This window comes from Pholcus phalangioides, unplaced genomic scaffold, assembly GCF_987345545.1.
Source record: "Pholcus phalangioides strain wild (caught in Gottingen) unplaced genomic scaffold, Ppha-v1.0 ptg000007l_1, whole genome shotgun sequence".
In the NCBI taxonomy this organism is placed as follows: domain Eukaryota; kingdom Metazoa; phylum Arthropoda; class Arachnida; order Araneae; family Pholcidae; genus Pholcus; species Pholcus phalangioides.
In genome coordinates, this window is record NW_028301600.1 from 34,382,023 (window position 1) to 34,400,074 (window position 18,052).

The 18,052-nt window shown below is 37.2% G+C and overlaps 2 protein-coding genes across 2 annotated transcripts in view; both read right to left on the minus strand.

Moving 5' to 3' along the window:
* Nucleotides 1–8,764, minus strand: part of LOC149085222 (phosphatidylinositol 4-kinase type 2-beta-like) — a 51,508-nt gene extending 42,744 nt beyond the window's left edge. The window contains exons 1-5 of the mRNA XM_089233098.1: nt 8,358–8,764; nt 7,241–7,441; nt 6,638–6,769; nt 3,137–3,290; nt 2,945–2,991 (exon numbers count right to left, since the gene is read on the minus strand). Coding sequence (XP_089089224.1) covers nt 2,945–2,991; nt 3,137–3,290; nt 6,638–6,769; nt 7,241–7,441; nt 8,358–8,549 — 726 coding nt within the window. The 5' untranslated portion in view covers nt 8,550–8,764. The remainder of the gene's footprint in view (nt 1–2,944; nt 2,992–3,136; nt 3,291–6,637; nt 6,770–7,240; nt 7,442–8,357) is intronic.
* A 2,454-nt stretch (nt 8,765–11,218) lies between these two features.
* Nucleotides 11,219–12,382, minus strand: LOC149085223 (histone-lysine N-methyltransferase SETMAR-like). Its single transcript, XM_089233894.1, has one exon. The coding sequence runs from the start codon at nt 12,380–12,382 to the stop codon at nt 11,219–11,221; it is 1,164 nt and encodes a 387-aa protein (XP_089090020.1).
* Nucleotides 12,383–18,052: the final 5,670 nt, after the last annotated feature.

Sequence of the window (18,052 nt, forward strand, 5' to 3'; positions counted from 1 at the left end):
ATATTTGTAAATTCTTTTGGGATGCTCAGAAAAGTATGATTTATTTTGTAAGTACCCCATATTTCTTGAAGTAACAGGCAGATGGCATTCATGCAGCAGTGTGTAAAAATATTAAAAATGATTTGCGAGCTTAAGGTAATTGTTGCATTGGTGAATTAATTGGCAAGAGATGCATTGCAACTGATGACTCATTGATGAGTAATCTTAGATAACTGATCCACTCAATTAAGTAGTGGCACCAGTGTTTCTCAAGCATTAGGTCCTGATATTAGTCACAGGAAACCCGAAAGACATTTACTTAGAATTAAGTTTTATTTTACTGTTTAATAGTCAAATATTTTTGTGGTTGTAAGTATGATTGTCTGTTGCCATTTATTACAGTATGCAAAAATATCAATGTCTAAATCCATCATAAAATATGTAAATCAGCTGTTTATATAAATAATTTTCCATTTTCTACAAGCAGTGCAGAAAAAAAAATTCTTCAGACTTATTTTCACCTATGGAATAAAAATTAATCATTCCAAGTATTCCAAAGATTAAGAACTATTAGTGTAAACCATATCAAAGGCTACTTTTTTCAATGTAGAACATTTTTTGTTTAGGGTAAACTGTTGTACTATAGTACCATACCACTATCTACCAATAAGTATTTGGACACCTGTGATAGAAAAGAAAAACTAACTTTATTCAAAATCAATAGTTGGTAGAGCCTCCACGAGAGGCAATTACAGCATGAACCCTCCGGGGCATACTTTCCACAAGTCCTTGTGTGACGGCTAGTGGCATTTTCTTCCACTCGGCTTGGAGAAGACATGTCAGTTCCTTCACTGATTTTGGACGGGTAGGGCACCCCTTAATTCAGCAATCCAACTCGTCCCAGAGGTTCTCGATAGGGTTCAGGTCTGGGCTCTGGGCAGGCCAGTCCATTCCATGAACCCCATTGGCACCATACCAAGCCTTGGTTAACCTCGCAGTATGACAGCTGGCATTGTCGTCCTGGAAGTAACAGGGGTCCACCCCGTAAAACTGCCACAACGTAGGAAGCACATTGCCATCCAAAATAGTGCAGTAGGCATCGGCGTTGAGCTTACCATGAATGGGGACCAAGGATCCCAGTCCATACCAGGAGAAACACCCCCAGACCATAATTCCACCTCCGCCAAACTTGACTGTTTGCACAATGCATTCTGGCAGGAGATGTTCTCCAGGCAGACGCCAGACCCTGCCATCCGAACGGTAGAGGGTGAACCTTGATTCGTCGCTCCAAAGAACCCGTTTCCACTGATCTACAGTCCAATTTCGATGTGCTTTGCACCACATTAACCGAGCAACGCGGTTGGACTTTGTGATCAAAGGCTTATGGGCAGCAGCACGACCATGAAAACCAATCAGATGTGCTTCCTTACGGATGGTATTCATTGAAACAATACTCCCGGATGCCTGTTGAAACTCCTCATGGATGAGGGCCATCGGTTGTGTGCGGTTCTTCCGAATTTCTTTGGACAGCACCCGTCAGTCTCCCAGTTTCGTTGGTCTGCCGACTCGGGGCAAATTCCGACAATCACAGCTCACCTTCCACTTCTTAATCACACAGGCCACCATCGATTTTGGGTACTTCAGCTCACTAGATATGTCCCTTAAGGATCGGTCATTTTTGTGATACCCGATAATTATACCTTTCTCGAAATCAGAGAGCTCTGAACTGCACGGCATCTTGCATGCGACTAATGCCGATGTTGTTTCCTACACTATATATACCGACGGAGGGCGTGACGTATCTCAGGACTGCAGATATCGTCATTCGCATAGGTGTGCAAATACTTATTGGTAGATAGTGTATAACTTGAAACCTATGAAATGCAGTAGTTTTGATAATCCAGCCCATCCAGTAATTTGACTTTTTTTAAACAGTTTTTCTTCAAGCATAGAAGAGGAAAACATGCCACTGCATGTCAGTGTGCAGTAGTTCATATTAAATGGCCTTTTTCAATTGACTTCCACAAATCTGGTGATTTAGATCATCCAGTACACTCTCGTCTACATGTCAGATTAGCGAGAGTCTACTGCAGTTTTAATAGTATTGCATTCTAGATGATGTTTATGGAGTGCAATAGTTTAGAAATACATTACTCTAAAAGTTGTTTCAGCTCTTTGTCTGTGACCTTGACAGAGATTTTGCAAGTACACGTTTTAGCAACAAAATTCTGCACTTGCTTGCTTTTCCCATGTTCTTCTCAACATTGCAAGTTCAGTGAACAATATTTAGTGTTACAAATACAAAAAGGCCACAACAGGCAAAATGCTATGCATCAATAACTGATGAATATATGTTTTTTAATTGAAATCCATTCTTACAATCTCGATGCAAATTTGATGGTATGTTGAGATTGCTATCTGAAAAGTATGTATAGCAGAGATGAAACATCTTTGTCACTTTTATGCCTCACAATGCCATGTTTTGTCAGCTGCCTGTCTCTTAGGCAATAATGCAAAAATAGAGTGGGGGCGGGCTTTCTGATATGAATTAGTGATAAGAATTGATCCATATTTTATAGAATATGGCTCAGAGATTCAAGGAAAAACATAAAAACAATTTCAGAATAGGCATTTACGTCAAGTTCAAAAAAAGCATTTTTACAAAAAGTTGAAAAAATAGGAAAAAATTACATTTATGACATTTTGCCTGATCTTAGAACAGGAAGGCACTTTAAATATCACCTGATGTCTCAGACAGTATACAGATACTAAAAATGTATTTAGTGAAATTTTTTAAGACTAAAACAAACTTGGAAAAAAACCATTTGAAAAATAATATTCCAAGGTATAACAGTCTCTCCTAATCGTGAATCTGTAAAACTGTCGCTTTTTTACTGAGAAGTGAGAATTCCTATCTTAATTAACAATTAAAATTATAAGTACAAAATATAATTAAAAAAATTACCTGACTAGATTGTTCCATTTTCATTAACCAATTGTCTGACCCTCTATCTGAAAATGAGTATTGCAAATAATTGTCTCAGAACTTGATGCTTACAAGTTAAAATTCACAAAATTATATTATTCTACCTGAGATGTGGTAATTCTCAATTTCATACACAAATGTTTTGTTAAAACTTTTTTTTTAAATATTTACCAGTATTCCTAATGACATAATCCAATACTACCAATTTTTCAAACTCAAACTGATGTTGAGCTTGAACTTGTTCAGGGAATGTATTGATAGGATATTTCTTCAGCCAGGTATTTGCATCTTCATAACCTTCAACATACAATTGAAAAGAGCCCACCTATAATAAAAATTAATGTGTGAAGGAAGTAATCAAAATGTGTCGTAGAATAAAAGGAACAAACATTTGCATGAATATATGGATCATAAATATTTTTTTACACCACACTACAGTTCAAAAGAGATTAATCATTGTCTTATAAAATGCCCTGCTTTTGCTTTTGTCACTTTTTTTACTTTCAAACCATCAATAAACCAATTGCCCCATTGAAGCAATTTAAATAAAACAGTAATCCTTGAAGAGGCGAGTTGAGTTGGAATCGTGTTGGTATTTACAGCATTATCTGTGTGCCCACAGTCATCAATCTTCCAAATTAGCATGCCATATATATATGAATGTACATATGCGTTGCAAGTTTGCAGCTTACTGTCACGAGACTTTTTCAAAAGGGAAGTCAACTTAAATTTGTGCATTAGGAAAATAATTGTGAAAGCCCAATTCATGAGTTTTGTCAACAATTTGATAGAAGTCATTTGATATTGCTTTCTGCTGTATAGTTCATGTCAGAAGATTATGGTTTCCTCAGCTAAAATCGATTATCTTCTACCTCGAGTCGGAAATGGTTTTACTGCTGCCTACAATCAGGGCCAGTGCTATAGACCACCCTCTCTTACTCAAACAATATAGTTTTTCAGTTAAGTGAGACAAACCTGCCAATTCTACTCGCTATCTCTAGATGGTATGAGACTGATTATTTGTCAGCTGACCTCCATATCTGTATGTTGCTCTCTATCTGCCACTTGTAAACTCAAAATACTGTAAGTGTGGTGGGCCTACCACTATTTAGTTAAAGTAATGTCAAGACAACCAACATAAGTGTAGGCTGATGAACAAACACTGTATTTACTATCATTATAAGTTCATTCCCTCCTGTGAGCTGAAAACATAGTTGCTATCTTAGAATGGAGAGCTTCTTGTTTTTGTTCAATATAAATGATTTCTTTATAAAAGTGTATTGTACGATAGATTTTAAAGCTGGTTCATTAATACTTCTTATGCAGGTAAATTTCAGTCGCAATATTAAAAGTATTTTATTCTTTCTTTTTGGCAAAATATTACATAGCAATACTGTCAAGGACAAGAATTCTTTCACACACATACCCTCATTGATTTTCCAGTATTTTATATTGTTTTGGCCACTTAAATATTGAATGATAACAAATGTTTATATTGCTGTAAAAAATATTAAGAGAGCAGGCATCTACTGAAACTCAAACATTCATGAACAAAACTGATTTTGATATGCTGCATTATACATATATGTAGTATGTGTACCCCAAGTGGTGTCTCAATCCTTTAACATCCATTTGATGAATAAATATTTTTCAGACACTTGCAATATCATCATAATCTTAAATGTTTTTGTCACTAAATTTACATTTTTAATTCAGGCTCAATTTTGCGCAAAAAATGAAGTTTTTAATTTACACATTTCAGATAATCTTTCTGTAATGAACATTATTTTTTTGATATTTGTTGTGTACATGGGGGGGGGGGCATTGAGCAGAGATCATACTGTTTTTGTGAATTAATGAATTGAAAAAAAAATGAAACCCCTTCCCTTGGAAAGAAAAAATATGAATTCTTCCCCCCTCCACTTGAGGAAATCCTGCATAGGCTAATGTGTGAGTGTCAATCAATATTTATCATGTCTGAAATATAAAATTACTTTTTATTGTTGATTTATTTTGGGCCAGGAATTTTTGTCTAAAAAATAACATTGTATTTTGTATAGCTTTTTTCACCCCTCAGTAATATACCAATCTCCTACATGATAATATATTTAGAAAAATGAATTATCATTCTTCAGTTGGTCCACAAGACCAGCGACTTTTATTTTTCAAATCTGTTACATATACAGTAAAACATCATTAAGTCGTCACCCTAATAAGTTCTCACTCTGGTTAAGTCTTTGTTTTTCTTCTGTCCCATCCAGCTTTCATAGATAACAATGTTCATAAACCTTCGTTCACTCGCTAATTTCAGTTAACTTGTCACTATGGAAAAGTTTTGGAGATGCCGCCTGGCAGTCCAGTGGTTAGGGAGCTAGCTTCTGACTATGCAGGTCTGGGTTCAAATCCCGGTTCATGGATGTCTACTAACACTAACAAATTCCCTGGGCAGATCATAAAGATCTTTTGGAAATACGCGCGGATCACATTTATAAAAAAAAACAACACATATTATTTCTATGGCTCCCTTTAAAGAAAGGGCTCGATAAGCATTGCAATACATTCAAAAGTGACTATAAAAGTCTTATGCACCAAATTAGATCAGCTCAAGTAACGAAAGTTACACTGAGGAAGTCAATTTGTCAAATAAAAAACAAAAGCTATTGAAACATTAGATACTGTTTGAGCTGGACCTCATTTCTGCATGGGCCCCACTAATTTGGGGCTTCAAATTTAAACAAAATATCTTTGCTGAAGAACCAGACATTTTTCCCCAAGTTGAGGCCTTTTGATGTCTTCTTTTCCTCGCCCAGGGCTCTCTTCAAGTCAAAAGTCACCCCTGTATTCAAGAGTACCTTGTAGTTGTATCATGAACTACCTACTGATGAAACATTCAAATCACTAAAATTAAATGACATGTATATGTAAAATTAATGTGCAATACACGTAGTTCTGTTGTAGAGAAAGGCTAACTATTCTAACAGTTACTCTGATTAGTCCAGATTAAAAATAACTAGCATAAATCATAAGTGTACTAGTGTATTTTACCATAATGAGTTAAATACTAAAAACTCAAAAAAGTTAAAAATTCCATTTTTTTTTCCTTTTGCAATCTATAAATTTTGTTAATGTTGTAATTTTATTTCATATTTTTATGAATTTTATGTTACAAGCTTCTACTTTGAATTTATATGATTTTCACAGTATTGAACATTGAAACTTTTGGCATTTCACTTTAGTAGTCACTCTGCTTAAGCAGTTATAATTTTTTTATAACATGAGCAATAACTTATCAAGGTTTTACTATGTAATTTTTTTAATTAACTTCAACTAGGAAACAGGAAGGGGGGGGGGACAGTATTTTTCCTAGTTTTTTTAAAATGCAAACAAAGGATAGTTGTCATACTTGGCAACATTTTGCAGCTGAAGGGAAAGTAACATTTCAGTCAGACAAGGTTGGACTGAGATCTCAGTCTCCAACTTGTGAAAGATTAATTTAGCTTTCATACGTTGAGTTTTGGAATACAAGTTTCTAAGAAATTTTATATTCTTGTTCATCAATCTAATGTACACATGCAAGATCTTCTAATTTATTAAATAACAGAAAATATATACATGGTTATAAATTATAGATAGCTGTCAGAAATATTCATAAAATAATAAATACACACATACTTTTGGTGGAAGTCCGATTCTTGCAAATTTTTTTCCAACTTTAGGAAACCTTTCCGATACATTTTTTTTGGTTCTAGACTTGGCTCTGTCAATGGCAGAGTAGTTAAATGTTTCACTAGCTAGGTGAACTACCTGTATGAAAATGAAATGTTTATTTTTTAAATAAATTTCAATATATACAGGAAAAATTAAATGTACTTTATTACCAGGCTTTTTGAATCTATATATTAACAGAAAAAAACTTCTACAAACCTTTTTTGAATATTATTCTTTTGCAAAAGTATTATTTTGGATGTTATTAGGTTGTGATAAATAAAATTATGAAGAGAAATGTGATTGAATCTCTGATAATCAATATCAAATCAACAAAAATGTGAGCTCACTTAAGTAAAAATTTATTTATGTAAAGAAACAGTTTTACATAAAAAATAATAATACATTAATTAATAATTTCTTACATAGAGACTACTGCATTTATTAAAATCAAAGATATATATTGTAAGTAATTGATATATATACACATGCAGTTTGACATTCATTCAAATATAATTGAAAAAATAAAATCATTAAAAGAAGACAGGGAATTATTAATTTTCAACTTACCCTAGTTTTTGGAACTATTCCCAGTTGCAACTGTTCATCAACAATATATGCTCCAGCTTCAGATAAATAACCTTGATTTGGAATCAAACAGCTTCTACCAAAGCAGCAGGGGCAACATAACCTGTGCATCCACTTTGTCCATTTAGGGTTTAGCGATCCATATGGCTCTTCATCTTTTGGCTTGAACACACCAATTCTTTTCTGTAAAGTATTTTTCATACCAGTGAAAAAAGTCATTATGTTGATAATTCTTATATTCCTAATGAATTTTTGAATACATATATATATATTTTTTTATACCAGAAAGTCTATATAGATCAGTCTACTATAACTTTGAAATCAATAAAAGTGTGTTGAGTATTTCCATTGTGTCCCTTTAGATCTATGCTGGCTAACCTTTCTCTAAAACATACCAAAATCAAAACTATAAATTTTGCATGTGCCACTCATTTTTTAATCTTTGCTTAATTCTACGGTCAATATCTAATGTTTGCTTATACATTTATTTTGATTGAATTAATGGTGGATTATAGGCAGGAAATTAAAGTAACTTTTTCTTTTTTCTTTGAAGACATTGGGATTTTTTTTTTAAAGCAAGCTATATTGCCACCCATTTAAATTTGTAACATGCCAGTGGTGTAACAAAATGAATGAATGAGAATTTTTCTCTGATCGTTGATAAATTTTGTAGTACGCTACCTAAATTTTATACACAGGTGGCTAATTAGCCTGAGACCTACAAATAAAAGCTAGTTACAAATAGCCATGCTTTTATTTTCCTTACTAAATTTTTAACCCAGATCAGTTAAATAGGAGGTTATTTGTGCTAGAGGTGAAATTCTTGGACCACTGTAAAACACACTACTGCAAAAGCATTTGCCAAAAAAGTTTTCATTAATCAAGAACGAAAATCAGAGGTTGGAAGGCGATCAGTTGAATAAGAAGCTAAAATCTTGAAAAAATCCATACCTTCTAGTGGATTATATATTGTTTACATAGCTATATGAATAATACCATTTATCACGATGTTCTACAGCAGCAGTTTCATTCAGATTTAATTCATCGGTAGCATACCAATCTGTTGTGAATGACATTATTTGCCTCTACTAATACTCACCGTTCCATCGCTGTTTTTGACAAAGTAGCTGCCACTAGAACCTTGATATATTCTTTCGGGATAAATACCATTTTCTATCGCTGCTTCAGCTTCTCGAATAATCGCAGTGAATTGCAAATCTTCAGGGAAATAGTTATTTTCCGAGGAGTCGGACGAATTTAAAATCGGAGACTTCAGATTGACAGTAGTCATGGAAAGACAAATATAATTAAGATACAATTACAATTTTTACGATTACGTGTTCGAAAATGTGTTCTGCAAACAATTATATGGATAAAGCTAAATAAATAATGACGTCAACATGTTATGGTAACCAATTATTTCTTTCACGTTTAAATAATCAACTTTTATCCTGTTCCTCGAGTACTGTATGTGTGTGTATGTTTACAGCAATAACTTCTCTGACTGAAACCACTGAGGTAGATATGCAATTTTCTGATGAGTAATCCATGGAGTTTCAGATTAAGTAGCATTGCCATCTGGTGTTGTAAATAGAAAACAATAAAATAGAGTTGATGCACACCACTTGTTATTGACAAGCCGTTAGCAGTTTCCAAAGTGTTGGTGGCACACTTTTTTTTGAAATCATAATAATCGTGACGCAGAGCCGTAGAGTGGGGAGGGGGAACTTGAGGGTCTTTCTTTCTTTCAAACCGAGCCCAACTCAGGTCTATCACCATCTATGGGCGATTTACTACCAAGTGAGTTGTGCCGGAAGTGTAACTGTATGTACACCTAACAGTCTGAGTGCATATGTAGTGTTGTGTTTGATTTTTCAGTGCTGCCATCTATATTTCAGAAGGGAAGTGAATGATGTGTTGCGATTGAATTACATTTGTACTGTTTGTAGGTTTGTTGCTCTCTGTGGCGAGACATTTTTTAACGGGGAGATCGGTTCGCATTCGCGCCTTGAAGTTGGGAACCACAGAAAACCAACTTCAGCCGACCACCACTATGGCGACGGTGGGGTTTGAACAAGGGTCGTCGCGATGCGAGTCCGTCACTACTATGACCACTTAACCACCATAGCAGTGACTTCATTCATTCAGCAGTGACTTGAGGGTGTGGTCCCCGAACGAAATGTGAGAAAATGACAGAGAAAAGGGAAAAAGATGGCCTAATCTATTGTTCCATCACTTTGGTTCCCCCCGAACGAAAATTTCTGAATTTCTGGCTACGAGTCTGTCGTCACGGTATCCTGTAAAAAAATTCAATAATGATTGATTATTATCAAACAAAAAGGTGAATTTCTCGTAAAACTGCAGTATTATAATGCAGGGCAGCCGCAGAAAAAATCTGTACCCGTGCGAGACTTATTTTTTGACGCTCTCTGCCAAAGATTTTTTTTTGGTCGACAAAGCTTCCTTTTCAACCTTTCAACTGGAATTTCGCGCCCCTTATGAGCGGCGTTCCGTGGGGATCAAAGCCGCTTGAAAGGTTAAGGTGAAAATCTTAATGCAGCTGTGGTTGTGATGAATGCGAGAATTTCTAACTTGCATGAAAACACGTGAAAAAAAGGGCGCATTAGTGTAACGTCACGACCGGCATGAAAAAAATTAAGTTAGAATGTAACTTTAAAAAAAAAAAAAAAAAAAAAAAAAGGAAGGCACAGCTACGCGATATTTGCCTGTCAAAAGCAATGACAAATTTTATAGTTAATATTACGGAAAAGTGTAAGCAAAGCATAAGGTTCAGGGATAGCGCGCAGACGATGCTCCGACCATCGGCCTCTTTGTATGACGTTATCAAAATGCACAAGCAGGCCCGGTAGAATAGAGACGGCCCTGCTAGCACTCGGGAACCAGACCTCAACTTCCCTGCCTTCCCATAGTTGTGGCCCTATGTATGTGGGGAGTATATGTTTTTTTTAAGTTTCCAGAGTAGACATTAAACTAGGCTTAAAGCTGCGTCGTGTAAAAAGTCGCGGCCCACAATTCTAAAATTTTTCTTTTATTCCAGTCATTTTTTTGGATTTGGCTTACAAAACCCAGTGGTTTATTTACCTAAAATTACAGTAAGTAAAAGTAAAGTCTTGAAGTAAAGTATGAAGTAACCAAAACACCAAGACCGAAGCTGATCCTCAGCTAAGGCTCTCTCCAGACAATCCCCCATTTAAACCAATCCCACATTGCTCACCCAAATAGGTTTAGGGCGAGACGACTCGACCTGGCAGTTATATATATGTATATAAATGTGTGTATATGTGTGTATTTCTCTTTCCTCTATTCAAGTTGTTCATGCATTTCATGTCCACAACACACGTGCGTACTCATATTGTTGTATTCATGTTGCTCACCGAATAAGGTGCTAAGCGAGATGCCACGGGTGCTCCCTAATTGCATATATTCCCCCACACAATACTTCTATTTTGTATATTTTCATTAAATCCACCGGAGCGAGTGAACTTAACCCAATAAAACTGATGCTGGCTTCTAGTCGCAAGTTATCAAACCCATTTGCTCACCAATAAGGTGATGACTCGCTCCGATGGATATATATATAAGGGGTGATTATAAAAAAACTATCCCGACATATGGGCCCCTAACTATCATACCATTCACAGAAACTGAATGAAATTTTGGCATAAGGTATTTTGAGGTATGCGCTCAAGAATGATATGGAAAACAACAGTGTCACTCTAACAGTTACGGTTACAGTTACGGTTACAGTGCGAAAATTTCGAAAATATCAAACGGCAACACCAAGTTTTTTGTATTGGAATGTGATCTCCATTGTGAAAAACCCTAAATAGCGTTCGAACGGCAACTGTAGCATGAAAATCACCGGCGGTAGATAGGCTAAAAGTGAGGACAACCAATAAGGACAGAGAAGCAGCATAAAATAAAGCATTTTATTGTGTTTCACAAATTTTGCACATGACCTCCTTCACACACGATGACACTTTGCATGCGGCAGATGGTGGATAGCACTGCAGCACGTACCATGGCAATAGGAATCTCTTGAATCGCAGTTCTGATGGCATCTTTCAAATCAGATGCAGTTTGCGGACGAAACTGATACACTTTGGATTTCAGATATCTGTACAGCCAGAAATCCATTGGTGTGAGATCAGGAGACCTTGGTGGCCACGGAAACGGGAAATGACGGGAGATAACTCTGTCACCAAACTGTTGACTTAAGACACGTTTGACTGAAGACCCTACATGTGGAGGAGCGCCATCTTGCATCCACACAACTTCAGATAGAGCATTTTGCCGTTGCAATGCGGGAATCGCGTAACAAGTTAAGATGTCCAGATAGCGAGCACTCGTTACTGTACATGTTTGGAGATCACCGGCAGTAACCTCTTCAAAAAAGTAAGGGCCGAGGATGAACGTACTCGTTATACCACACCACACCGTCACTTTTTCCTCGTGTAATGGACGTGCAAGCACATCATGTGGATTATTGTCTGCCCAGTGCACATAATTTTTCGAATTCACGTTACCAGTTAACGAGAAATGCGCCTCATCTGTCCACAGAATGCGTAAAGGCCAGCTGCTATCTTCATCGTACCGGATAAGGAATTGATTCGCAAAATCCAGCCGTAATTGATAGTCTCCCGCTTCCAACATCTGGACACGCTGGAATCGATACGGAAACATGTTTAGAACAGAGCGCAGAATCTTGCGGACAGTTGAATTCGGCAGATTCAGAACACGTGAAACACCGCGTGCACTTGCTGGACGAACTGTGCTTATCGTCTGATGAACTTCTGCAACAGCTTCCACGGGAACGGAAGGTCGTCCAGACCGAGGTCGATCACATGTGCAACCAGTTTCTTCAAATTTATGAATCAAGTCCCGTACAGCTTTGACAGTGCACGGGCCTCGCCGTAATCCATGGTTTCTGCGGTAAACACGCAATGTCTCTGCGGCATTTTGTCCATTCAGGTAATAAATCTTTACGATTTCCCCACGTTCTTTCCCTGAAAGCGGCATCTTGTTCGGAATGGCAGAAAGCAACATACGTGGCTCGCATTTCGCAGTGCCTTTTCTTTCACCTAGCGTGACGACGTCAGTCATGACTGTGTCTTACGTAGAACCCGAAATTTGCATTTCTTGGTTTCTTCTTCTCGTTTTGTGGAGGACTAATCAGGCTGGGATCTCAGCCGAAGAAACGGTGTGACGAATGAAACGAACATTAATGCTCTGGTGCACGGCAAAGTCCTTTTTACTTTTTCCTTGCCTAGCTCAGGGGATTTTCGTGCTACAGGTGCCATTCCAACGCTATTTAGTGTTTTTCAGTATGGAGATCGCATTCCAATACAAAAAACTTGGTGTTGCCATTTGATATTTTCGAAATTTTCTCACTGTAACCGTAACTGTTAGAGTGACACTGTTGTTTTCCATATCATTCTTGAGCGCATACCTCAAAATACCTTATGCCAAAATTTCATTCAGTTTCTGTGAATGGTATGATAGTTAGGGGCCCATATGTCGGGATAGTTTTTTTATAATCACCCTGTATATTATTTCACAATAAGATTCTCATTTCTTTTTCTTTTTGTATCCTGTGTATATAATATGGCAAGTTTAAGATAACAGATGAGATTGCATGGGGGGGGGGGGAGGATCTCAATTGCTTTTAAAACATACCTCCATCCTAATATGTGTACATTTATCTTAACTAAACCCCGAAACTTCTCCAACTCCTAATCCCATCTCGTCTGTAATCACCACAAAATTTTTTAATCGTGACAGTACCCAATTGTCCGGGGAAAATATGTTGTAAAAAAGTTTGCATGTTTTTTTTTGTTTTTTTTGACACTAAATAAAGTGTTCCAGACTCTGCCACGAAGCTGGGCTGGAAGAGATCTCGGCAACGGGATAAGTCCAGTGGCAAAGTTCTGGCGTTCATTCATTCATTCAGTATGAAGTAAAAGTCTTGCAGTTGAGTAAAAGCTTGCAGTACAGTAGAGTCTAGATTATAACCCGTATGGATCCAGAGTCATCTCGGTTAGAGAAATCCCTGAAAATAGATGCTCATAAAAAATATGGATGTCCAATATAACCAAAATACAGTAACTCATTATAAAAGCATATATCCGAAAGAAAAACTAATAATTAAAACTATATAATACACTGCCCATAAAAAAAATTATGGTTGTGTTATCTAAGTATAAATAGCTTCTCGATCTATCCCACTATGTTTATTGCATTTCTTTTTAAAAGTGTCAATTGTGTTGGAATTCATGATCCCCGGAGGCACCTATTCCATTCATTAACAAATACTATTAGAGAAAACTGCCTGATGAATAAAATTGAAATTTAAATTGAAAAAAAAAATTGAAAATTGACAACACAACCTGAAATGGTCCCTTACTAAATGATAAGGGTGTCCCTTTGTCGAAGTGGTTAATTTAAGAGACCCTTATGATAACTCATAGTCCATCGTAGGTTCGAACCAAAATGAGTGACCATGCATTTGTCAAAACTAAATGTTATGCTGCATTAATTAGTCCATGCTGCAATCATATTCAAGCTTGTTTGGAGCATCTCCCTATTGCCTGGATTCTCGACAACCCCATTAGCTGCACGTCATTTGCGAATTTGCTAACAATAGAGTCGATACGCTGATCGAGTTTATCGATAAAAAGTGAAAAAGGTATGGGCCCAAGTATACTTCTTTGACGGACTCCACTATTTACATGTCCAATCAGAAATTTCCCCGTTCACCATAACCTTTTGTGACCTCTCTCTGTCAACCACGATTATATTCAATTTAAAAGTTGCCCCCAATCTCATGACGACTTCACGACTTTATCATGATGGACCCGATCGAGACCTTCTGGAAATCAAGATAAACAATATCGACGTTTGTGCCTTTTCCCAAAGCCTTAGACACATGACTTCCCCTTGCTGTACCCATGGTGGTTTTCCGACAATACGTTATTCTCGCCTACTACTACCACCAGTTTCCTTTTGATAATAATTTCCAAATTTTCGAGAGGGAGCTCGTCATACTCACCGAAGGATAATTCGACACGGTTTCTCTACTAACCTTTGTAAATATCGAAACCACATTAGCAAGCTTCCAATCCCTTGGAACGATATACTCAGCAACACTACTTATGCAAATCAGTGCAACTTGCCTTCAGAGATCATTAGCATGCTTCCAAATTACCCTGGGATAAATATCATCTGGTCCTGGTGGTTTGCTTGCACATACATTTTTTTAGAAGTTTTAGGACTTCCGCATCCTCCACTTGAATATCGTTGAGACCTTCATCACCCCATGAAGCAACCGTACTTTGGATATCATCTTCGCTATCAAAAACTGACGTGAAAAAAATCACTGAAAGTACCACACACGCCTACATTGCTCTCTACTTTAGATCCTATTATGGAGGGGTAAATGTCCCCTTACTTCCATTGTTGCAATACTTGAAAGGTGATTTTGGGCCAGCGTCAATGTTATCTGCCAACCTTGATTAAACTTCCTTTTCACTTTCCGTAATCACGTTCTTCAATGTCCTTCTTTTTCAGTAAATGATGACTGCTTACCTGCTCCACTTTTATACTCTCTGAATGCCCTTCCCTTTTCAAGATAAAGATTACAAACTTTTTCCGTGACCCGGGGGAGGGGAGTGCAACAAGCAAACGTGATTTTTACAAACATAGGTATGATGTCGTGGAAAACAGAAGATAGTTTTGCTCTAAATTTTTCCCATTGACGTACCACACCAACGGATTCCAACCGGTTTTTGAAAACTCCTGATAACCTTTCTATTGAAGGTTAAAGGTCTTCGCGCGCGCGCGCGCGAAAACAATGAACCATTCTTCTGTTATCTGCTTTATCTGAAGAAAAGTTACAGAGAAAACTAACCACACGATCACTTTCCACACTTTCACTAGAAGAAAACTCTTCCCCTACCGAAACATGTTCAAAAAGATCCTCGTAGCTAGCGATAACTAAATCCAAAATAGAAGTACCCCTAGTGGCTTTTGATACTTGTTGATACAAAAAAAGAGCATAAACATAAGAAAGTCTTTCTCATATTGATTCCTAGACGATAGTTTCTCCCAATCGATATCCGGGTAATTGAAATCCCCTAACATGACTACCCTCTTATGCTTAGACATGTAGAAAATTTCCTCATGAAGTTTGGAGATGTTCGGATTCTTATCCGGTGGATTATAGAAAACTCCTACAATAATCGTATAACGCTTTTTGCTTTCAAGCTCAAACCATGTAGTTTCAATATCACTTCTCGTCACGTTACACTCTCTAGCAGGGACGTAGCCAGAAATTTCGTTCGGGGGGGGGGGAACCAAAGTGATAGAACAATGGATTTGGCCATCTTTTTCCCTTTTTCGGTAATTTTCTCACATTTCGGGGGGGGGAGGGGGACCAGACCCTCACGCCCCCCCCTCTCTATGCCCTCTAGCTCTCTATGCTCTCTAGCTTTCGAACATGATTTCACGTAAATCAAGACTTCACCTCCTTTCCTATCAGATGTATTTTTTAAAAACGTATCGTATCTTGAGATCTGTAAGAATGATTCATCCCCATCGTTTGCTCAAGATTCTGTAATGGTTATAAGATTTAGGCCCTCCATAGCTATCACAGTTTCCAAAAAATCTTTCTTATTACCCAAGCTTCTGGCATTTATTAGTACACATTCTAATTTTCCCTGTGATTTAGTGTTAATCGAGAAGATATCCAAGTCAAAATTGTGTTATTCCACGTTAATACTGTTATCATCATCATTATTTAACCAACATTCCCCCAAACTACCCCTTGCAAGTGAATCCCATCTAACGAAGTCATGTATCAGTGAAACCAGGAGCTAAAAACTTGAGCCCAACAGAGAAGCAACTGTCCGTCAGGTCTGAGTTGAAATGTTGGATTTTACTCCTAAATGCCCTACTACCCCTTGGCCGTACGGGAATCATTGCCACATCTGAACCCCCCGCTTGCCGAGCGGATAATAGTCCTGGTACTCTGACAGACTCACTAATAGTCGTTCCTATCTGGTTCGTTTTTACCCATAAGAATTTCCTCCCAGTGACCTTTCACCTACGAAAAACATGTCGAAAGTAGCTTATCGCCCCGCTGGATGACGGCAGCACTTGTAACTCCGGAAGTCTCTACATATCCTATATTTGTTTCCTGTTTCCAGTTTCCTAATCATAGAATCCCCGATAACTGCACTACTATCACTATCACAAGCTACCCTATCTACAACCACTCATTCCCCCTCTGAATTGGCGTTGTTAGAGGAGATCACTAACAACACTTACTTTTTCATCGACGGGTGGCTTCTTATTTCCGGGCTCTCCCAAGCTCCAACTATCTCCCGTAACGATTCTATCTCGAGCTCCAACCTAGCCCTCTCTATAATTCGGTTGTTTAATCTGGGTCTGAATCCAAATTTACTTCCATTTTCGCAATGAAAATAATAGTTCGGCAACTCATTGAAGATTATCTATAAACCACCGGTGTGAGAATGCGATGCATTGATGTAATTAAAAATAATCCGCTCCTAGCAAAATAACGTAATGAGCAGCTTTCTGTTGAAATTTTTGATGTGCCCCATAACACTTATTAATGCAGAAAATATTTTTGAACGATCAGAAGAGGGATAAATTTTCTCATTTTCGAATATTTCAACCGCAAACGATCGGTTAAAAACTTTGTTATCGGTTTTTCAAGAATTTGTAAACGTTGTTAGAATTAAATGAAATGAATCGATGGTTTTTCTTTCGATACACTAGGAAATTTTTTTCCTTTTGATGTTTGTTTTTGCTGTTGCTTATTATGATGACAATGAGAAGGCCTCTTCAATTTGCGTTTTAACCGTATTTTTTACACAGTTGTTTTCGTGGATGCTGACAAGAAAGGTGGGTAAAACCACAAAGAACTAGGTAAATGCAACAGTAAAGAAGAAATGCGAAATTATAAGATGATCTATCTCTGTTATTTCTACACTCAACTGAAAATTCCAAATTTTCTAGAATGATAATGATTTGTTGAGCAAGAAAAGCGCTCACGTCCCATTTAAAATCGAATGGAAGATTATATTTTTTAGCCCCGTGTGAATCGATATGATTTCTTTTGATATATTAGGTTGCGAAGATACTGAAGCAAGATTATACTCTTCAATAGAGGACCTATGTTTTACTGAATAAGTTTCTCACAATCGCGAATTCAAAGGTATAATTGGCGCACCAGAAGATACATTTTGCATGGTTGATATGAACCGAAAAGCATATCTATTGTTACGGAAAAATGTGAAAAATAGTTAGCATGACAATCATAGTCTAATCAGTTCCAAGTTCAAAATACAACTCACTAGAACAGAGGTTCTTAAACTTTTTCCACCCGCGGTGCCCCTTTATCTAATCAACTCTTATCCGGTGCTCCCCAGAGCAGTTAAACTCTGCAAAAAAACCTTTTTCTGGGCCGACGCTTCGAGGCGTCCATGATAATGGTTGGAGGCGTACTAGGGGGGGGGGCACAGTTTGAGAACCTCTGCACCAGAACATAGATGCGCTTGCCTAGATGGGTAAATTAGACTAGGAATTCTCGGTCAAACTGAGTATACATGGTTTATTGAAATGGGATAACTGTGCATTAGTAAGAAATATTTTATAGTATTAACGGTTATATAATTAAGGGATTAACAACTCAGAATATTTTATTGTTGAGAATCCATTCGAGAACGTTCAAACAGCAGTACTTCAAATTTT